This window comes from Dermacentor silvarum, chromosome 1 (genome assembly GCF_013339745.2).
Source record: "Dermacentor silvarum isolate Dsil-2018 chromosome 1, BIME_Dsil_1.4, whole genome shotgun sequence".
Lineage (NCBI taxonomy): Eukaryota > Metazoa > Arthropoda > Arachnida > Ixodida > Ixodidae > Dermacentor > Dermacentor silvarum.
The window spans coordinates 46,282,736-46,306,119 of NC_051154.1; the positions used below are offsets into that span (position 1 = coordinate 46,282,736).

Below are 23,384 nucleotides of genomic sequence, written 5' to 3' on the forward strand. Positions count from 1 at the left end.
TGGTCTCTAGAAAAGACCCGCCGAGTTCGAGCGCTTCGCGCACCACGTAACGATCGCAGCGAGAAGTGGATCGAGACATCGCCGGGCCATCGAGTTTTCCCGGTCACTCCTGAGTCATCCTTCTCCACTGGCGATGACAGCCCGCTCAATGTCGGTGCTTCCCGGCAGAAGTGAGAGCGACGCGCGGAGTCCGCGCGGCGGCCGACGCATCTGGCAGAGGCGAACGAGCGCTCGTCGACGTCACCGGCACGCGCCGTCTCCTTGCCCAATGGGAAAAGTTACCAGCCGTGACGTCACGCCGCGACGCGGCTCCCCCGTGGGCCGGGCCGGCCTCCGAGCGAGCGTGCGCTCGGCAGTCGTAGTGAGGTCTGGCGCTGGTGGGAGGTCGGTTCGCGCGCTGTCGCTTCGTCAGTGCCGCGGTACTGGTGGAGGATAACCGCGTCGTGACTGCACCATGCTCAAGCACGTGCATTCGTCCACAACCACCCTGTCTCCGTTCCGCTGCATCAAGCCGCAAGCCAACGATGCGCTGAGCCTCAACAGCAGCGTGAGCTTCGGCAGCGGAGGCGCCGAGCAGCTGTCTTCGCGGTCATCGAGCACGAGCAGCCTGCACGAGGCGCTGCCGCCTAGGAAGGTCAGTTTGCGGTGCCCCGCTTGGTGTCCAGTGCACGTCATTTTTGCAGTGGTGGAGCGCGAACACACACCCGCACGTCGGGATTCCCTGCGGCTTGATAGCTTCGGCGCACGTGCTTTCGGACTGCGTTTGAGCTGTCAGTGCCGAGCGCTCTGGAGGCGCAAGCTGCGCCTCCGGGGCAGAATCTCGTGTGCTGTTCAACCCCCGAGTGTGTGCATGTTGCAGTTTGGTCATGACGGTCGAGTTGGTACGCTTGCAAGCACGCATTGGTTTCTTCTTTTAGTGCAAATGCTGCAGCACAGCCCTCGCCGGTCACAGTGTTCCGTCTAAGCACAGAGTAAATGGTGTTGGAAATATTTGAGTTAATTTGTACGCGTGCAACTTTCTTTCGTGGCACCCGAAAAGACACGAAGCGTCGGTATATTTTCCGAAGGACGAAAGTGAAGAAATAAGAAGAAGCAGCGGTTTCTCAACCGGCGCTGATGGCAGCAGCAAAGAGCTGCGTGGTTGCTGCTTTCTTTATCTCCCAAGAAGCTGCGTCGACTGGTTTCTCCAATTGTCTAGGGCTGACAGTCTCGCATTGGGAACGAGCTGTGTTTGCTTTGGCGCGAGCACCTCCTTTGGTTCTGCCCGTCCCCACGCTTCCCCCTAATGTTCGGGAGGGGACGACAGGCAGGCGCCGCGGAGGAGTTTCACCTTTCACGCCGCCGGCTGGGAAGGTTTCCCCAAGTACAGCCACTGTACCCCAAGCGAGCATGCCGGAGTGGGAGGGGAGGAAGGCACTCCAAGGACGGAGGCTTCCACTTGTTGCCTCGGCGTTTGTTGCCCTTAGTACGAACTCGCTGTTGGCCCCGTAGTTATCCGTTGGAGAATTTTCCGTCAATGCATGGGATGCAGCTCTTGTCTTGTTTGCGTCGCTTCACAATCAGTGTTTCTTTGCGATGAAGTCATTGTTCTAGTTTATCAGGCTCCGAAGTGTGGAAAGTTGAACGACTAAAGAGACGGCTACCCTCAAACTTTATGGCTAAGGCGAACGTGTAGTTTAGTCCATGCCACTTCAAGCATAAAGCATCTGCGAAACGAAAATGTACGCGACCACCTTTGTCGAGTGTACGTCGCAGATTCGGTAAACGGGCCCCCACATTTGTATCTCTATTCCGCCAAAAGAGTAAAGTAAAACAATTGGAACTACTTTTTTGTCATTTTATTGATTTATTTGTTAGTTTTTTTTACTTGTTTATTTATTATCACTTTGGACGCTGTCGTTTAAGGTAGAGTATGTTCTATAGCATAAAGACCAGTCATCGAATGTGTAGCGTGGCGCCGTGCGTTTTCACAAGTAGCTCCAGGTCTAGTGAATCCTTCCTTCCAAGCTTTGCAAATTGGCGGAGAGAATTGACATCTTCCTGCGAAGAAGTGCCGCTTTGTTGTTCGCTCATCGTATATAGATGCCTGCGGTCAAATGTGAGTGTCCACGACTTGACTTATGGGTGCCACGTCCGAAAATTTGCTGTTGGAGCGATCGCGGGAAACATAGAGCAGTGCTGGAGTTGTGTCGTTGTGTGTCCGTAGGCATTTCTTTTTTCGATGTTTTTTCGGTGCTGAACTGAATGTTCAGAAAATTTACCACGATCCATACAGAGGACATTCGTAACTGGCTGGGGTTTTCCAGTGGCGTTTCCTTGCGCTGGGAAATTGCCAATTTGAGCCAGCGTATTTTCTTTTTTCTCGGGAGACGCTGGAAGTTTCGGTATGGTTATGCTATCCTGGGTATATATACTTGTCAGTGCAGCCGAATGCTGGCCTGCCAGTGCGTCTGACCTCAACGACCTGGTACAGTCAGTGAAGCTGCATCGGACGCGATTACTTGACCCCTGACGAACAAAGACACCGATGCCGGTAGCTCGTGTTTTAATATTATCATGCCACTTCTGCAAGAGCCTCTCCTCGTCCTCCCCCCCCCCCCCCCCCCCCGCCTATACACACATACACAAACACTTTTCTTCCTGCGTCAATTGTCTCTCGGTTGGCCCCGTTAGTCGAGTGCATAAACAGATCTGAGAAAGCGTAACTTCTTTGTATCAACCTTTGTACTGCAAACTGATCGGTGTCGTCACTGTTCCCCCTCAGTGAACCTTGGTGAAGTCTGCCGCGGCCATTTTGCCTGGCACGCTGCGGGCGGTTTCGTAGAGGCGGTCCCGAGCAACTTGATGGCGCTTTCAACACGCCGTTTCCCCGTGGCGTTAAAGTCTTTCACGCTCGGCGGGAGCCGTCGGGATAAAACAAAACAAAAGGGACAATGAGGATACCCGTCGTTTATTCAGTGAGGGGCTCCGCGTTCGGCAGCTCAGTTACGCGCTTTGCGGCTACCGTGCGCGCGCGACCCCGTTTGTCTGAGGCGTTGCAGTCGTTTGTGTGCATCGGACCGCCGCCCGGCGAACGCGCGTACATCATTGAAAGCGCACACGATGCAGGCTCGCTAATGTTTCGCGCGCCTTGTTTTTGCAAACTGTGTTTGCCGGCCAGCCCGCGCGGAAGAGATTGTTTCGAATCATTGAGGATATGGGCTTCCGCGCCTTGTGTGCCGCATGCTGGATGGCACGGCTGCCCTTTCGCAACCGCCCCTTTGCGGAGCTCGCGAAGTGTTATGCAGCGGCGCGTGTGGTCCGCACGTCCATAAGGCGTGTCTCGGTGGGCCCGTTCGCCTGCGACTGTGTGGATCGAAGGATCAGTTCAAAATAACCTTAGACGCGCACAAAACGCTTGCACAGAACCGAGCATTTTGGGTGATCTAGCTGCTCCGTTAACTGGGTGATAACAAGATGTTAGCGACTAAATAACCTTTAGCTAAGGAAATTTCTATACTGAAGAAGGCTGTGGGGAGAGAGATTAAAGTGAATCACTTGTATTAATGTACAGATCAGGAACTATGCCCTGCTGGAGATTTTCCGTGGCTTGGAGCATATGTGCGAATGCTGTATGGACGCGTCGATTTCGGCTTTGCGGTTTTGTTGTCCCCGAATGCGAGAAATGAAATTTATCCTATAGGCGAGACTTTGAGGAAAGTCTGTATAGCTTTAGCACAAACGTCGGTGTTGTGGGATGTCAGTGCAAATTGCCTCGACGGCGGTTCTTTCTGTGCCTTTGTTGACAGCTAATAGCACGTAGTACACTGCATCTAGTGCAGGGGCAAGAAACCATCACAGCGTGTGCTTCCTGTGGATCTCTTGGCGCGTGTGTTATCAGCCGCCTTGAAGTCGCCGGTCGCGCCTTTAGGCGCCTCGTTTATCTGTCGTCGCCATGTGCGCGCGGATAGCTCGGGAATAAAAGAGGGAGATAGATAAGGCAACTGCCACCGTCCTGGGTGGACGGAGACAGCTGTTATGGTTGCCGTGGTTACGCTCTGTCTTCGGGAAACCCGCGGAACTTCAGCGGGACAGCACTACGGAACTCTAATGCTGTTGTGTGCGTGTCAGCGATTCGCAACGGCGCAATCCTCCAATTGCATCACAGATAGAAAGAGAAGATATATTAGGATTGGCTATTTAAATGACACGGTGAGGGCATTTGCCCGCCGAGAATGTAGCTCAAGAACTCCTCAGAGGCCACTCACTGATATGTGCGGGAAACATTTCGTACATAGGCAAATACTATTTCGTAACAGGAATTGGTCAGTCTGTATGAAGCGACGGCGAACGAGCAATGAAGCAGTCATTCGCATCCAGAAGCGCTTATCGCTTAGCATTCCGCCCAATCAAGCGGCGCTCGCTTATACAAGAGCACGCTATAGCTGTTTCCGTCTCTTGTTTGCGCAACGAGAGTCGGAGGAACTGGTTGCGAGAGGCGCCCGTAATGTGCCGACGTGACTCACGCTTGTTATTGCCGGTGTCGCACTTTCCCGCATATGCAGAATACGCGCATTCGCCGGGCTTTGTGTCGGAAGTTCCTGAATGTTCACCAAGATGCGGAACTCTGTGGGTTCATACATGCGCGCAGAGCAATAGACACGCTAGATCGGTTTTCAAAGAATATAGGCGCTGGTCAATCGTGATGGCGACCACACTTGCGGAGACGTCCGGCCATTGAAGCACGTGTTCTTGGTAACGAAAAAACTTTGTGAATTAGGACCACGGACCCGAGTAGTACGCTAAGTAGTGTATGCACTCGAGCGGCTCGTATAAAAACAAGTGTCGACCAGTGGCTGCATTGAGCATAACATAAGAGCGAATGCGGCGAGCGATTGAGCATGCAACAAATCTTACGAACAAGCAGCTCTGTGAGTACGGCTCCTGATTCACCGTAGCGGTGCCCATGGACGCGTTTGGGTTTAACATAACGTATACTGAATATTGAGGGGCCAAATTCACAAAGCTTTTCGCTCGTAAAGTGCTGTTTGTCATCGGTCGGCCGCCTAGGCTAATAATAAGGCCAACGTCACGATTGGCTGATATCTGATCTTATACGAACAGTGCTATGGCGCAAGAACTTTTTTTTTTTTTTTGAAATTCGAACACAGGTGCCAGATTTACAGAGCATTTCGTTCGCAAGGAATGTTTACTTGGCCAGTGCGTTCGGTATCATTTCGCTTCCTATATACAGGGTGTTTCAGCGAACACTTTCAAAATTTATTTAAGATTGCCTGTGGCAGATAGCCCAATTCTAGTTAATGAGCTGGCCTACTCGAAGAGGCGGACATTACTTGCACAAAAACTCAAATGCATAATCGAATAATTAACAAAAAATCACTAATTAAGTTTATCTAATTACCTGATGGCCCATATTGCAATTTACAAGTTGTAGCCGTGGAGTTCGCAAGGTGGATCCACTTGGAATTAATTCTCAGGATGACGCCAGTTTCGAGATATAAATTCCCGCACTTTGCGGAGAAATGCATTGGCGCTCCAGTTAATTTCGTGCTTCAATGCATAAAGCGACGCTTTGTTAAGAAACTTACTGGAACGCCAACGCATTTCTCCGCAAAGTTCGGGAATTAATATCTCGAAACTGGTGTCATCCCGAGAATTTGTTCCAAGTGGATCCGCCTTGAGAACTCCACGGCTACAATTTGTAAATTGCAATATGGGGCCATCAGGTAATTAGTTAAAAACATAATTAGTGGGTTTTTGTTAATTATTCGATTATGCATTTCAATTTCTTGTGCAAGTAATGTCCGCCTCTTCGAGTAGACCAGCTCATGAACTAGAATTGTGTTAACCACCGCAGGCAACCTTTGAGAAGTTTTGAAAGTGTTCGCTGAAACACCCTGTATATATCGCGACGCGACTGGCTTGTTCATTCATACCAAATTGTTCTTGTGTACACGAAGGTGTTTGCGAATGCACATCGTGAGCAAGACACAAAAACCATACGACCCATTTAGTTTTCCGGAGCCGGACTCGCAGCGGGGTTTTTTTTTTTTTTTCTTTTTCTTTTTTCTTAAGTAACTGCTCTCAAGACTCCGGTCGCCGTCGCTAACAATTTGTAAAATTGGCATAAATCTGCTGTTACGAGCATTTCTAGCGTGTTTTTTTTTTTTTTTTTTTTTTTTTCTCTCTGTGTGTGTGCGTGCATACGTGACCACTTCTCTACGCCTTTCTAACGCGACCATGCAGCGGTGTATAAAGCGCTCTCGCAGATCGTCTAATCGGCGGGGGACCGCGCGTTTTCCTCGAAATGTGCAACTGTATAATAAACACGCACACAGCACCTATTATGTATACTCTGGGCACTGTGGGATATATCGCGGCTGGCGTTGTGCTTAGACGGCGCGTGACGTAAGTTGCAAAAGACAGTTGGGGAAAAAAGAAAGGAAAGGAAGAAAGCCGTTTTACGCACTCAGTGATGCGTTAATCCCCGAGAGTGACGACTCCCTTTCTTCGCAAACGCGCCTTCGGCTGTTTTATATCCGAGCAGCGATGTTGTCCCAGTCGACTTCGCCGAGCAGAATCAAATAGCTTCTGGGCTGTCCCGCTTGTCGACGACGCGATCGACCCTGGAGAACAAAAATGTGTGGGCCCGCGCTGGCGACCCTGAAAGTGGCGCTACTCTGGAAAAACGCCCGAGGCGTGCACCGGGCGCTGGTTTTAATTGCGGCTACGTACTGCTGGCCGATCCCCGTGTCACACTATCGCGTTCACCGACGCGAAGCCCCGCGTATGTACAAACACCTCGGAGCGCGTAAGAAAAACGTCCCGTGGGAAAAGCCAACGCGAGACAGCCGCGCGGGCGGCCTGAGGGCGGCGCGGGCCGGCCGGCCCAATTGCGATCGAGCCCTTTTCTTTAACCGCGTCTTGGACGAGTTCCATGTCTCATTCGCTTGTCACCAGCTCGCACGCATGTGGACGCGCAAGGAGATTCGGGCAACCAATGCGCGGCCCAGTTGCGGTGCACGAGCAGCCGCGGCGGCGTTTTGTTTGCGGCGACAAGCGGGAGTTGGAAGGCCGTCTTGTTGCGCCGCCCGCACGCGTGCCCCTTCCCTTTTCCTCACTTCGAGTTGCATCTGAAAGCGCCATTTGCGGACCGAGCGTGCCTCATTCATCGCGGAGCCCTTGGAAGCGGACGAATGCCATCTCGTAATGAGTCGAGGGAATGGGGGAATGTTCTTTCTTTTGATGCTGCGAAGGGCGTCCCGAGATGCATGGTGTGGGTCGCCGCGCAGCCTACGCGCTTTCAGCGTAATAATACCTGCTCGAGGCAGAAGCCGTGAATGGTATACATACACTGCGCGTGGGAGGATCCGAGGGCTGACCGCGGCCATTCCTTTCTTGAGCGTAGGAGACGCGCACCAGTCCTTTTATTTTCGTCTCGCAATTTAGCCCGCCCAAGCTCGTATATGTACCCGATTTCATGTTATTTTGCGTTCAGAACTGCGGCTAGATATTTAGTCGCAACTGTCATCGTTTACGATGCGCGCTTGTTGTGGCACCGAGTTTGGCGCTGCATAGCAACGGGCAGGTTTTTCCGACTTTCGCGCGAGACAATTACGCGACGCTAATCATGTCGTCCCGTTCCGACATGAACTCGCGGAAAGCGCTCGCATTCGCTGAGAACAGCAAAGTACTTCTTGAGCATTATGTTTCGTTCGTAAACGTCACATTAGGTACAGAAATTAATCTGCGCTGTTCCAGCTTTCGGAGGTCGATAACACGAGCTCTCGCGCGCAGACTGACTTCATCGCCCTCCTGATACTCCAGGCTTATTTAGTTTCTCGGAAATGTGCGCGATGGAAGCTGTCGCTGCGTGTTCTCTCCCAAAACGGTTATCCCTGCTTTGGTTATGCTCCCGCGGGGCGTCCCGCGGGCTCGCCGTGACGGACCTTTGTGAGTGTTGCTGGCCATAGCACACGGACACATTATCCGACCCGCGGTGCTGAACGTCGTTTAGAGCGCGAGCTCCCTTTTCTTATTACTTTATTTACTGCTTTCCTTTCGCACAAAGTCCGCACACCGTACTTCTCTCTGCGCCTTTCCCCTCTGTCTCACCACGGCTCTAAAACATATGTATACTATATACAACGTGCGCCAGCTTTTTTTTGTAGCAACATGTATATGAGCACAACGCTCAATTTTTTTTTTCTTTTTAATTTGCGTTTGCCGAAAGCTTTATGGTTCCAACACTTGAAACTCGCTTGACAGCAGTTTTGGAAGTTATCACGCGCGTAAATTTCAGTATAGTTGTTCGAGTTCGTATGGATAAAACTGCGAAATAGCGGTATATATTTGCTTGCTCAGCGGGTTGGAATAACCCTCGGCGCTCTTCTCTCTGCGTCTGCCTGACATCACTATTCATCGAGAGGCAGCCAGCCGCCGCATGATCTCGAAGTGGCAGCGTGTTTGTCTGCTGCAGCGTCCTGGATCGACGACAACTGGACGCACCTGTCCGCCGGTCGGCGAGGCAGGGGACCGTTTCATTGCTGCGCGAGGAGGCGCGGATCCGCAAGAGCAACCGCGCGGGACGGAGCCTGCGGGGATTCTCTCGCTGCGGATCTATTGTGGGATCATTCACGACCGTTGTACTATATTTGTGTTCGCAACTGGCCCAGTCTTTGAGTGTTCGGACCTATTTATGCTCTGTTCTTGGCGTGGCCGGCGATGAGGCGCAGGACGGTGCATGATGCGTATCACGCTGTGCAGTCTCTCTCTGCCCTTCCCACTCTCTCTCTCATCTAGCCGAACCTGGCGCGTTCAAGTGTTAACGTACGCTCAATGTGCGCTGGTCGTGTTAGCACCAAAATGGTGCGTGTACCTCTCGGGAAAGCCATCGGTTTTGGTAATATAGTTTCGCACAACCAGCGTTGCAGGGAAGGCAATGGGGACAGTTGTCACGGCCGGGCGCAGTGGTTCTTTCCTCCTGCGAGCCGTCGCACAACAACAGCGAAAGACGATCCCCGCTGCGTTCTTAATCCGGATTGCTCCGCCGTGCTTATCCGATTCGTTTCGCTTTTGTCTGACCGCCTGGCCAAATATTTTCTCTCGGGCGCGATGCGCGCTGTGGGTGACGCCTTGGAAGGACGCGGCCCCGCGGTGCACCGCGCGTCCTCCGCGCTCTGGTGCGGGGTGGGGAAGGAAGAGGGCAATTTGGGGCCCTTGTGTTTCGTGCCGTCTGCTCGTAATTGAGGCAGCGGCGGCACGCTTGACACTCGGCAAAGAGTGGCCGTGCTCGGCGCTTCTGCACCAGCATGGGGCAGGACATTGGCCCTGCTTGGCGATACGCGGCCGCCGACAAGAGGAGCGGCCGCCCCTCCGGATGAGTTTTGTTCCTCCTTGATGCTCGCCCGTTTCCCCTCGCCGAGGGCTTTGTCTTTTCCCGGCGTTGTTGATGTGCGCCAGTGTGTATGTGTATTTATATTTATATATAACGGCGCAAGAGACTCGCGCTGCGCGTCTTCCTGCCTTCACGCAACTCGGCGTTGCAGGGCTCGAACCGACGTCCTGCGTCATGCTTCCCTGCCTCTTTTAGCGCCCGTTCCCGTCGTTGCCAGCAACGAGGATTAGTCGCACCCCGTTGACAGGAAGCGAGAGCCGAGTTTCTCATGCGAAAACAACAAAAAAGAGGTTTATTTTGCTTCCTACGGTCAACGCCTTTCTTTCAAACAAGTGGTGGCGTATAGTGGGAAGTTGTAAGCCATGAACTTGGCAATGTATATAGGCGCAGCACTGTAGAGAGGAGCGCGTCACATAGATAGATAGATAGATAGATAGATAGATAGATAGATAGATAGATAGATAGATAGATAGATAGATAGATAGATAGATAGATAGATATATAGATAGATAGATAGATAGATAGATAGATAGATAGATAGATAGATAGATAGATAGATAGATAGATAGATAGATAGATAGATAGATAGATAGTCCGGCTTTATGCCAACAGACAAGCTGTCACAGTTGGTCAGACGTGCTGAACTTCTCTCGTTAGCTTAGCTTTGCTTCAAACGTTCTATATCCAGTGCGTAAATGAGATTGAGAGTTTTAAGGACTGGTTCGCTTTTGGCCTTGGTGTCATCGGTAACAGCTTAGAGGTTTGCTGTATTGCGCTCTCCACGCTGAAAAGAGTGCAGTTTATTTGGTCCACGGAAACCGAAATTGTATACAGAATCGGCCAGCATGATTACCGCAGATACGTTCTCTATATAATATATACGAGGATGCATAAGTACACGCAGTTTGCCTTTTACAATATGGATTTCGGTACCGTGGCAAGACAAGATTAAAAAGCAAGTGGGGGAGAAGCGATCGATATTGGTGCTAAAGACGGCCTGCTTTCGCGTCATGTGTGAGAGCGAACGGGAATGCCAAAACCAGGCTGCTTCATGACTGTTCATTCATGGTTATTACTTCCCTACTAATTTTTGAACTGCGATTGCGCATCACCTGAGGCCGAGGTTGTTGTTCTTTGTCATTTATGAATATACGTACGCATATGTGTATATATAGTCCTCTGCCTGAGATGTTGTTTAGGAGAAGATGACCTCGAAACCGTTGGAGGGGGGTCTCTTGTCATTGCACGAGTGGGTATTTGACGTGGCTTGTTTTTAGATAACAACGTCAAGTTCTGTTGACCTGGTGGTAATGAATCTTCGCTGTGTGACCTCTATAATTTGATTTACGTAAGCAAACGCGGCTAGAATATACGGATGCGCATGCAGAGCATGAATTGCGTTGCTCTATGAAACTTTCATGACATTTGGATGACACTGCAGCGTTCAATAAAATCGTGACCAAAAATAAAAAAGCCGAGGCGCGAAGGGAATGATATCTGATATATTCCTGCGACGTTTGCGGCCTTGCATGTATGGAAAACTGCGCTGGCGTGCGTGCACCGCACTCTCGCTTTCCTGCCTTGTTGGCATTGAAAATAAGTACATTATGCCATCTCCATCGCGTGCCGAGCTCTGAAGACGTTTGCATGCGCGCAGTGCATAATATAGCGAGAAAGTGAACTCACACCTGTAGCCCTTGTTTGCCTTTGGCGCAGGTGGGATGTGGTGCATATGAGCAAGTAAACATGCCGCGTCCTACATAGAAGTCGTGGAGTTTGTTCATACAAGCATGCAGGTCTCGCCAGCGCGCTTATTACTCCATGCTGTAGTGTTACTTTCTAACGTCTACTGGCATCTTAGTTCCCGTTCTATTGGGCGCAGTGGACAGAAATTAATTTTAGAAAGTCGGAATTGCCTAATGCGCAGCGCAGCCATCGTTTGCAGAGCACATATGATCGAGAAAAACCTAAATAAAAGCTGATCAACGTAACGCTTATTGCCTCCGCGTGCTTGTCAGCACGCCGTTTGTGCTGAACGACCAGAGTCGTTACGCGCAGAACGCGCCGATCACGGGGTGCAGATATGCCGGCGAGGTAGCGATTCCGGTGCGTAATTGCCGCCAAGCCGTCGATTAGCGGGCGCTTTCGCGGCCGACGGCGCTACGCGGCGCGCCTCCCCAACGCCGCCCATTGAGAGCGGAGTTCCCTGGTTGCTCCCTGACGTCTGCCGAAGAATGATCGCGGGCACTGGGGGAGAGGGGAACGCGGAGTACACTTTCATCGGCCGCTGCTCCGAAACAAGCTGTGTCGGGAGCGCGTAGTATAGTAGTACGGCGCGATGCTCGATTATAGGACGATCGTAGCCGGCAGCGCCACGTGGGGTCTTTCAAGGAGGCAGTGACTATCGAAGCACGCGAAACGCGATGGCGCTGTTGCACATGGTCGTATCGTTGCCTGTCGCGAAAGGCACATCGCCGCGTCGCCTTGCTGACCGAGTTGCGGTGCGACGTCTCCATCCAATGAGGGTGTGGAAGTCGGAGCCGTCGCGCTGTCATCTGGTACGGTTCTGGTCTAGATCACGCGCGTGTCGCGAAGACGGCCCCCTTCGCCTCGTTTTTAGTGACCGGTCCAGGAAGGACAGATGCAGGCTGCGCGGATTCGAACGTCCGATGTGGGACGCGAAAACTACCGAGTCCGGCGTCGTCATCTTTGCCGCCCGCCCCCTCCGGGCACCGTGTGATTGCTGCGGTCGGCAAGATTGAGACGAGCGCCGATTTTCATACGTACTACACCCGCGCCTCCGCCGCCGCGCGCGGTTGAGCGGGGACCCCGCGTGGGCGTTCCCGCGGCCGGTGCGCGTGCAGCGCTCCTTGTATGGGGGACACGCGAAAGCGCTCGTGATTTGCCTGCATGCCGAGCGAAAAGTGGCGGCCGTGCGCAGCCTGGGTCAGCGGCCCATCGCGCCTTGTTTCCGTCACGACGTGGTCGCCCCCGTCTGACTGCCGTCTACAGCGGCGCGACCGGCAGCGCGCGCCTATATGAGGTCACGCTCGCGGCCGACCTTCGGAGCGGAGAGCCTGATCGGCTACCGCAGCGCGGCTAATGTGCGTATACGCACTCGGCGGCACGGCCTCGCCGTCATTAATTACGGCAGCACCGGTTTTCGCGGCGCGACGCCCGCCAGGAGCTGATCGGCCACCGCTCCTCGTCCGGGGAACCCTCGCTTCCTTTCCGCCGGTGTCATCGATCACGCGACCGCATAGCGTCGAGACAGGAGGAACATCCTGCCGCTACACCCGCACTCTTGACAGGTGGTGAAGCTTTCGCCCCCGAGTGTCCTCTCCGCGGCGTTAGGCAATAACGCGATATATAGCTTCATCAAGATAGCGACGAGGGTAACGGCGAATATGTCTTGCTGAATCCCGGCCAGTCCTTGAAGTTTAGCACGTCTGTTGCCTGTGAAAAACGATTACAAGTGGCTTACAAGTGATTACAAGCCCCCTTGAGCTTGCTTTTGCTAGCACTGCCGCTCCTGAGCCTGCTGCACTTCTCGCAATTTGCACGAGAATGTCACTCAGATATCACGAAAGGCAGTACCAAAGGAGGGAAAGATAACCATGCAGGGAATTGACTATGAGCAGCACATTCGAAGCTGCACATTCGAAGTGGAGTCGCACGAAGCGCGGTGGCGAGGAAGGACCATCTGTCCATCTGTCCTTCCACTCACATAATAGCACCCAGCTGGTTAGGGCAATTAAAAGAGGTCACGTGGCACAAATCGTTTTAACATGCCGTGGAACTATGCACGTATAGAACTATGCACGTTCGCGCTTTTCGCATGCCGGTTCACCATCCACATATGTGTTGGCTTAGACATGGCTGTCAGCTGTGCGTTTTCAGTGGTGACGGGACCGCTGGAGGCGTCCTCTCAGCAGTTTATTGGCTGCTGCGCGGGTGGCGGTGGTTAACCGCTCAGTAACGTGTGAAAAAAAGAAAACAAGAAACAGTCAATGCTTACCACCCGGTCAGTTTGGCTGCTCGAGGTAATTAAATGGAAAGAGGAATGGCTTTAAGCGGGAGTGCTCCTGTTTTTCTTCGTTGTTACCTCGCGCGCGACTGTGCGCTCTCACGGCCCAACGCAGTTATGTAGCAGTCTGATTGCGCAGCCCTCCCGCGTTTCGGCGCTGCACCCCAGGCATGTTTATCGCGGAGCGACGAAAATTTCCCATGGCCGGGAGCGGAGGCTGAGGGAGGAGGCCCACTTAATTCTCTGTTCCGATGTTGACTCGGCAGCGCTGCAGTAGACCGGCGTAATCTCCCCTGGACGTCGGTCTAGCCATGGCCGGAGCAATTCCTGTCGCGGGGACCCGTTTCCGCCTGATGCGGCGGTTTCCTCGGCATACCTTCCCTTTTATCGTCTCCTCTATATTAGTCGTACGCGCGCTTTGTTCTGGGGGAACCACATTTAATAGCGCCGCGTTCAGAAAACACGAATATTTCAATATCGAAAGCACCTCAGAGCAATGAGGTTGGCCGCCTTGAAATTAATATTGCATATGCTCAACGGCAACGACGTGGCACAAAATTTTCGTTATATAACGTTTAAGTATGTGGCTGCTTTTTGTGGTGACCGTATTTCAAGCTCAAATACTTATTGTGCTTGTAGGAGCCTGCGTCAACGCATCGACAGCATCAGGATGTACCATTGTAGCGCATCTGGGATTTATTTGTCTCGATAGTTGGAACTTTGCGAAGGACTGCGGGAAGTGATTATATATGTGATAATTCGCGAACCGATGTAACGCCATCGATGATGCAGAAAGCGAAGTTCTGGTGCGTTAAAATGTTATCTCACGCTCGCGAAACTGCAGACCTGTAACATTCAGGCTCCGGAGTGTAGCGGGAACGGGAAAGTGTGAAAAGGTAGCGATTTATAAGGCCACACGCGCAAGCCGATGAAAGGAAACATTTGTCTGAATGCACAGCCCCTTCACAAGCGTTCCCAGGTCAACGCCCTCGAAAGCAAAGCTGCCGGTTGGCCGTGTATAGTTCGTCATCCCTGGCGCTGCGATACTGCGGAAGATTAAGAGTTATCCGCACATTGCCGGAGAGTTTGGAGCGCTTGGATCAGATATACTGTATACTGCGGCGGCCTCGGGCCATATTTGGTGGCCGCGCAAAGTGGCCTGGGAATCTTTGAAACGGACTGCACAGGTTGAAAGCTGCGCATATCCGACAGTCATGGCGGCCATGCGTGGCGTCAACTTAGAAACGACAAGCCATTTTGAGGAGAGATTCTTTGGAGTGTGTAACTCGGAGGATGATGCTTCGTGAAGCGCAGCGCGTAGGAGGGGCGCAGCGCGTCCGTTTCCAGGGTGGAGTGCGCGCTGTAGAAGCCGAAAGCCTAGGCTGTAGTCGGGGGAAGCGAGCGAAGGAGATTCACGACCGGAAATGCGCCGTGTAGCCGAGTAAAAGAGAGAAGAAGAAAAAAAGGGGGGAGACTCGCGGTGGTCCACCGACGATCGTCGCTCTTTCTCTAGTCGAGGCAAAAACGCCCGGGGGGCAGGCATCCATGCGTCTCGCGGCGAGAGAGCACGTATGCATTGGTAATGCCGCCTCGAGAACAAAAAAAAAAAAAAAAAAAATGTGGAGAAAATTTGAAAAGGGAGACGCAACGAGAGGACGCGCTTCGGGCGACGGCGCTCGCGGAAAGAACGATGTCTCGTCCTTGTCGTCTTTCGTCATCACGCATAATGTCGCGCGTGTTTTTTTTTTTTTTTTTCCGCGACGTAATTGCGGAAGCGATATTAAAAATGCGGCTGCAGTAATTTCACTGACAGAACATATCACCACGCGTCTTTCCGGAAGTTGAATGAGCGGGCGCCGTATAGCGATTGACCTCCCTTCACGCATGAACTCCTCCCGAGCTCCGACCGGTGTTTTCCAGCGGTAGATTTGTCTACTATACATCTGGGAAGGCGAAAAACACAAAGTAATGACGCACTTGTCGCGGTGTTTTTGTTATTGGGCCGGTGTTCTGTTTGCCATTGATCTGTTCTTGCGATTCGGTCGCCAATACTTTTATTTACCTTTCGCGTCGGTGTCAGATTGCGGTAACCACTACGACGCAAATGCACAAACAAAAAGACCAAGGGCGTTTTCCTACTTATCGTCTTTGTTTTGCCGAGCGATAGCGCGACAACCAAACGAGTTCTTGCGTCCTCCGTGCGACCCCGTGACCCGCGCGCGGATGCATGCCACCCCTCACTCCCCTCCATCTCATCGACGCGCGCTCACACACACGTACGGTGAGCGAGCGCGTCGCAGCGGCGCCGGTTTGCGGGGCCCGTTTCCCAGGCAGGAGTCTTGAGCACGGTGTTCAAAGGCTTGCACGCAAATGCAGCCAGCAGCTGCTCCCGAAACTGGTTTCCCAATCCCGACTCCGTCGGCTGCTGTCGCCGGCGAAAGTGACACGCGTTTTTCTTTTTTTTTTTTCTTTTTTTTTTTTTTTTTTCGCTTGCTTTCTTCACCAAACTCGGCGCGTCCCCTCCTTCCTCCCATCGTGTTGCGTGAGTCGCTTGTTTTTGTCCGCTTGTGTTGTTATTTTGGGTAATGGGGTTCCGCCGCCAAGGACGTCGCCCTCCTCCTCTTGTGAGGCGAGCGCCCTCTCCTTCTCCACCTGGCCGATCTCACGGGAAAGAACGCCGCACCCCTCGGAGCGCTCGCCGCCGGCGCGAGCAGGATCTGGGGAGGAAGCTGGCGTATCCGCCTGGCGTGTATGTATACATCGCGCGCTCTTCTCTAATCGCTCCGGTAGTGGAGCGGCTCTCTTCTCCCACCGCTTCTTTTTTTCTTCTTCTCCCGACTCCGTATGGGAGAACACCGAGAATGAAGGCGGCCCATCTCTCATTGAAGGTGTGCCGGCCCCGCACTTTTACCGTCATCTGATCGAGCCGCTAATAGGTCTCACGCTGCTACGCCGGATTGTTTCGTGTGCTCGCGTACCGCGCCAGCCACCCCGAACGCGGGCCCTCCGCGCTCGTTGCGTCACGGGCGCGCCTCTCTGGGAGCGGAATTTCGGGCCAGTGTGTTTGCCGAAGCTATAGTAGGCCACCGGCACCCGCGGGAGAAAAAGTGTTGGGTTCGACCGAGCCTCCCGGGGCAGTGTGTGCGCCTCCATTCATGGACTCGGGGTCTCTTGCGCAGAAGGCGAATGAAATTCTGGGGTGCGTGACAACGGTGGCTTTCTGGTTGGTTGGAATCAGGCTATAACACTTCGGCGCCTTTGTTGGGTTGACGTTCGTTTGCGTGTTTAGAGGTTTAAGGTCGACACGACGGCGGGCAAATTTTATCCAGTTACGCATTGTTGGTTGTGTTCATAAAAGCCACATCTTTTGGCCACGCTGTAAAGCGCCAGTGTCATTCATTCAACCTGCGTGATGCAAACTGACAAGGGCCCGTATTCACAAAAAGCTTTTACGCTAGAATTGTTCCTTAGCGCACATTTCAGCCAATTTAATGCTGGACGTATTATTAGCGAATGCAACCGGCCAATGGCAAAGATCACTTACGAGCGAAGAGCTTTCTGGCCGCACCGCCATTAATCAGTGTAGGCAATATGAATTTATGAATGTGACGTCAAGCTCTGGAATAAGTGACTAAGTATATAGGACAAGAAGGGGGGGGGGGGGGTGAGTGTTACAGCGAAATCTATCGTTGCTAGTACTTGTGCACTTGGTTCAGTCACCATACTACTGAAGCTGTGCCCCTTTTTTATATTTCTCCTCTGTGTGCCTGTGTGTGTACGCGCAGAATGTTAGGTTTAGTTTCCATGTCCGATGGGATCGCGAGTGCGCGAATATCCAGAGTTCGTGCTTAGATATACAGGCATGTACTTAAGAGTACGTGCCTCTACACTCCTACGACGGTGAAACTGGGACTGCAGACATCGACCTTACCTAGCGTACTGAAATAACCGATGGTTTTAAGCGCGAAGACGAGAAACATTCCCGGGATATCTCTGGGCATTGCGAGACCTTCGGGGACAGCGGTGGCGGTAGATGGGTCACGAACCGCGCTGTCGGCCGCGCGAGGCGGCGTCGTGACGTCGGTTTCACGGGGAAGCCCCCGACGATTCGCGGCGCGTGGGGACCGTTTGGGACGCTCCTGCCTTGGACTGGAGGACGACCTTGGGCCGCCTTGTTTATGCCGCTTTTATTTTCACGCCGCGGTTATTCCCAGCCGCGCATATATATTCGCCTTCTTCCCCGAGAACTTCCGCGTCCATCTCCCCCCCATGACTTCCTCTCTGTGCGACTTCGCGCGGTTTCCATATTTCGTATACAGTGCCTCGAGTCATCCGTGCTTGCCTGATGGTATGGCGTGGGACCTAGCGGCGTTACCCTGTGGAATCCTGACACTGTTAATTCATTCCTGCAATCGTTATTTCTTGCGTTACTGATTTGTTAAGCAGAACAGTTGTGTTTACTTTAACGCCACATCTGTGTAATTTCAGGAAATTAACGACGCGAACAAAGAATACGTAAGACAGAGTAGGAGCCACCAGCATTTCTCCGGACGTGGCTTTCACGAGCAGCCAGGGTATAATTTCGAACACTGTATGTCGATCGGACGCCAAGTTGGTACACCTGGTACACCCATACTGTCATGCTCATATAGTCTTTTGACTTGTAAGACCTTCTTCTGCGTTTATATGGTATACGCCACAAACACCGGACTGTTTTAAGAACGAAATCATAAGTCACAGAAAACGGTCGGTGAACATGTCTTATTGACCCTACACAGCAGGACCTGGAGAAAGATGGCCTGGAGATTTCTGTGCTGACACGCACATAAACCTGCTACTTGGACACCCCTTTTAAAGATTGCATATCGCAATAAGTGTCCCCCGTCTCATGCAACATGTTCACGAATTCTGAAAACAGTCGACGGCGTCCACGCAGGCGACAGCTCCGTGCACTGCCGTAAAAGCAAGTGATTTTCGCAGTCATAACGTCATTTCTGCGCAACAGCTTGTCATGCTACACAGATCCCTCTGGACGTGACTTGCCTTGAATCCACCTGCAATGGACTATATACGGTCTTTATGGACTATATACGGCTCCACGGCCGCAATGCGATGTTCCGCAGTCCAGTGCATCATCTGAAAACCAAAGGACAAGGGAGTAAAATGACGCATAACATTAACGTCGCGTGTCGGATGAGTTACTTTTATAAAACCCTGAGGAGCTTATGACGCGCCCTTCATGCTCTCTGCAGCGCATTTTTCGTGTTGTACGTATAGTAAAACTGAATTGGAACTTGTGAGTGTTAATCTTACGAGTACAGCGACCAACAAAGCGAGACATTTTCATCGCACAACCGAGGGCAAGGTTGTGCTCACTTCCTCATGGTGTGTAATTCGTGCCTGTGACGCAATCCTTCGTCACAGACGCCACGTCCCCGTTTGCCGAGGTTTTGTCGCCGTTCCTTCGTCCCAGGCGCGGATAGCAGCGCGCGTGGAGAAGAGGGGTCGCGACATTTCTAAGCAAATGGAATCGTCTCCGCGCTAGCGACCTCGTGTTAACCGTCGTCGGCTGCGGAAAGGAAAAAGACAAGAACGTGTTGCCTTCTTCCGCGAAGTGGCCGCTGAGCAAATCGATTCGCCCCTCGGGGGGGAACAGCCCGAGAAAGTAGGTTTTCGAAGAGCAGGCCGCGGGAGAGAGAATATACTGCGATGTGACGCCGGCGGAAGCCGACGCGAAATCGTCTCGCTTTCGCGCGCGGCTCCGCCAAAGCGTCGCTCGATGTCCTCTTTTTTTCTCCCCCACTTCTCCGCCGCCACCACCACTTTTTTTATTTTATTTATTTCTTTTTGTGTCCAAGCAGGCCTGACTCTGGTGTGACGTAACGAGAGGAGTGTTAAATGTGTGCTAATATCCCTGCTAGATGGAGGGACGGCTAGTCGTTGACCCGGTTGGTGCGGCTGAATGGTTTCGGCTCGTTCTGGTGCCGTATACACGCACACACGCCGCGGCACTCCCATTGTCGTGCGAGCTTTTGTCCCTCGGCGCCCACTAATTGGTTGTTTCGGCTGCGCGCGCTATACCGCACGCGCCCACTCCGCGATTTTGCCGGACGTCTCGCTCTCTGTGCGCGCCGCTTGACCCCGCGGTGTGTCTGAAAGGGACTCTTCCGGTTCGCCAAGTCAAGTTGGCGTCCCGACTCTTTTTTTTTTTTTTTTTTTCCTCGGGGTATCTGGGTTTCTCCATAACGACAGAGGAACGTCCCAGGGGCTCTGCAAGCTTTGAGAAACACGCAGTGCTAAATTCTGCTGAAGAAATTTCGTTTAAAGTGCAATACCAGGGTATGTTCTTTTAGATGTTTCTTGGCTGCTGTATTGCTTCCAGCATTGCTTCCCGAAATCGATTCTTACGGGACTCCTGGCGCTGAAGCTTTCCTCAGGGACATCAACATCAGAGCACAGAGCCTGTAGCGAATGGCATACAGAGCTAAAATGGGAGGAACGCGATGCACGTTTGTGATGCCTCCTCTGCCACTATACAAGGGCTTCGCTGTAGAGTGGCTCAGTGAATACAAGAAGAGAGAGTGATGGGAAGCAGGGGGCGGGGAGGGGGGGGGGAAACATGAGTACAAGGATCTGAAGAGCTTATAGACTAGAAAAGGCGGCTATCCCGTCTCCGCTCCGTGCATTTTAAATTGAACTCACACATGTTTTCCCTACATACCTAATTCGTACACACACACACAAAATGCTGTGGTATAGTGTCACTAACAACGCAGCGCAACAGCGGCTTTCCGCGCGCGAAATACCACGATTTCTTTTTCGCTGCAGCTCAACCCTAGAGATAAGCTGCAATACATCATACCTATATAGGTGCTGCGATGCTGCTGTTCCAAGTTTCGGTGAAAGTCATCGTCGTAACCTGCGCGTGACGTGTGCATATGGGATTGTTCGCTAAATGAGGTTACGATTAGCCCTCCTGTCAGAAGTTTTGCCAGATGGCGACATGTACAGCCCCGGCAAGTTATCAAATTTTTGGGGCCACAGAGATCGCTTTCAATTGAAAGCGAAGAGGGGTGTCGACAGTCACCCTATGTGCGTCTGCTTATTTTGCCTTAAACTGGTACGCCCTGCGTTACACCACTTCTATTGTTTCGAAACATGGCGGACAGCTTGTATGTACACACGCGAAACAACAGCCGCTACGCGAAACAATGAAATTTAAGTCGATGCGGTACGAAAGAAACAGCGTGGTATGTATCCCTCGCTTGTTTCTCGCTGCGATATTCGAGAACCGCCTTTGCGGGCCAGCGTCCTTTCAGTGGAAACTTCCGACCTCACCCCCCCCTCCCCTCTCAAAACAAAATAAATAAATAAGATAAATAAATTAATAAAATAAACTCTGCTGTCTTGCGAGCCATGGCTCGTAAGACAGCAGAATTTATTTTCTGCTGATCGTGGTTTTGCAAAAGCACGGTCTGCTTATGAGCCACGCCATAGTGGAGACTCCGGATTAATTTTGACCACCTGCAGTTCCTTAAAGTGCACCTACATCTAAGTACACGAGCGTTATGGCATTTCGCCGCCATCGAAACGCCGCTGCCGCGGCCGGGATCGAACCCGGGACCTCGAGCTCAGCAGCTACCGCGGTGGGGTATACCTCACACCCAAATAGAAGCGTTCGTAAATACCGTTCGTAAATAAAGCACACCAGATCCGCCGCTTCCCTGACCGGGTTTCTTTTGTTTCGCCCCTCGCAACAGAGCCTGCACAGACTCAACTTAGCGTGCCGGCACCGCGCGCGCTCGCAGGAAACGAACCAGTCGCGCGTCCATCCAGCCCGCGCCCTTGTGCGCGCTGTCCGAGGTCGTGGTCGCTCAGGCGCGGCTTTTTCGTGCTCTTCCGTCCGGCGCACCCTCGCTGGTGCGTGCGCCGGGGGTCCTTGTTCTGGGGTCTCCGCAGCAGATTCGGACGCAGTATACTTCCCCTCCGCCGCCAGGCGTCAGCAGCCAGCGGCGTCGGCGCTGCGCCGGGCGCTCAGGACTGCGCTCCGCAGTGCAGGACTGCCGAAGTGTCGTCGCACAGCAGCACCCGCTGTAATGCGTCGATAATGGCTGCGGTGCCGTCAGAAGGACCCAACCTGACGGTCCCGCGGCGGCAGCAGCACGCATCGCTGGCGCTGTCCGTCCGTCGGCCATGCCGCGGCGTAGGGTCGTTAGCGGTTATACCGAGGTCGCTGGTGCGGATAGGGCTCCCACCGCGCCCGATGATGGATGGGCGCCGCCGAACCACCCGCGGGGGCGTCTCTTGTTCTTGTCCGCGCGACACGCCCCTCGCCTCGTTCTCGTTTTCATCGACGAGTCGGAGGAAGCTGCGCACGCGATGCAGTCGCTGCAGCCTCGGCTTCGGACTGTGCACCACTTTGTTACGGCACCCCGCCCCGTAAACCAGTGTGTGCCTACGCGCGCCTGTGTCGTACGCGGCTTCTCTTGGCCCGATTACGCCCCTCGCCGTCTAGTGTGGCCCGGTCGGGCTTGCGGTTTCCCGAAAACTTGCCGATCTCAGTTTCACTTTTCTATCGCTCGAGGCGTTCGCATACTGCGTGGCCGGGAAGCCCCGCCACGATACGACTGCAAGAGTCGCTGAGAGGGAGGACATTTAATGGAATCCGGGGAGGTTTACGCGGCGGTTCGCCTAGCATGGCTCTATAGTGATGAAAGCGATCACGTATGAAATGACGCACAGTACACGTCACTCTCGCGCTACACATACACCGTCCACACAACGAAAGCTACATAATTACAGTATAACATATATAGGTAGTTTAGGTCCCGCAAGGAACTTAGAACCGCCTTCGTGAAGTTCGTAGCGCTGTAACGCGCAGGCGGCGCTGTTCCATGGCCCAAGTACGCCTCGTAGCTCAAGACATGATCTAGGACGTGTATTCGAAAAACACATTAGTGCGGCTCCTTCCGTATAGATCCTTCCGTATTCATTGCGCGCAAGGGTACAGTGGCGATCATGTTTATTGTCATCTTAGACAGCGAGGCAAAAAAGTAGTAAAATTTCACACTCTCCCGTTCAGTCGGACGACCAGGAGCGGCCTCTTGTGGGAAGAAGAGGAGGAAAACGTTGTCTCAAGACGATCGTCAGCATTGGCGTCGTGGAAGGAAAGTGGAGGCCGCTTGTTTGGGAGGCTGCACCTATGAAATGAGCCCCGACGTCATTGTCGCTTTGGCTTCGCTTAGTCAGCTGTGACGACTGCCCGGGGCAATGAACTGGAGAGTCAGCTCGTTAGCCAAGGCCGCACCATGGCGCCCGCTCTGGTGGCCGCGGCACCCCACGGCCAGCATCTTGCACCGTAACAATAGCACGAGACATAGGAAGTCGTTTTTTTTTTCTTTCTTTCTTTCTGTCTCTTCAAGGAGAAAAAAAGGAGTGCAGGGGTTCTGGTATCGTTCCCGGAAATGTAAAACACGCGCCCATCTTTTCAGTCGCACGTGATCTCGGCTTTTGTGCTACGTTTGTCATAGGATATTTTACATTGAACGCGCCACTGTTGGAAGGGGGGAGCGGGGACTCGTGTTCCCAAGCGTCATTCGATCTAGTCCAGTTACATCCTGGTCTGTTTTCACGATCATAATGGAAACATCTACGGCGCTTGCCACAGAACACTGGCGCTCCGGCAAAACCTTTGTCAAATGACAACAGCCGTTTAGCGAATGTGGGGCTGCTGTCAGCTACACGAACAGATAAACGAACAGGAGTAGGGAAACCCAAGAAACGAGAAGACGAGTGAAATTTGTTGCAGCTATAAACCGTAAGCCTCTCCAGTCGCAGATCTCGAAAAGCGCTGAGCGGGGTGCTGGGACGAGTTATCGAACGTTGTGCCATCCATCGCAGTGGGGCACCGGCGCGCGAGGCGCTTTAGCATATATATTTATACACGCGCGATGGGCCAGC

At 52.8% G+C, this 23,384-nt stretch overlaps 1 protein-coding gene across 2 annotated transcripts in view; it reads left to right on the forward strand.

Moving 5' to 3' along the window:
• The first annotated feature begins 357 nt into the window (after positions 1-357).
• The window catches only part of LOC119462075 (uncharacterized), a 74,285-nt gene continuing 51,258 nt past the window's right edge, over positions 358-23,384 (forward strand). For both annotated transcript variants that reach the window (XM_037723426.2, XM_037723432.2), the window contains exon 1: positions 358-634. In XM_037723426.2, the coding sequence (XP_037579354.1) occupies positions 455-634 (180 nt within the window). In that variant the 5' untranslated portion in view covers positions 358-454. The remainder of the gene's footprint in view (positions 635-23,384) is intronic.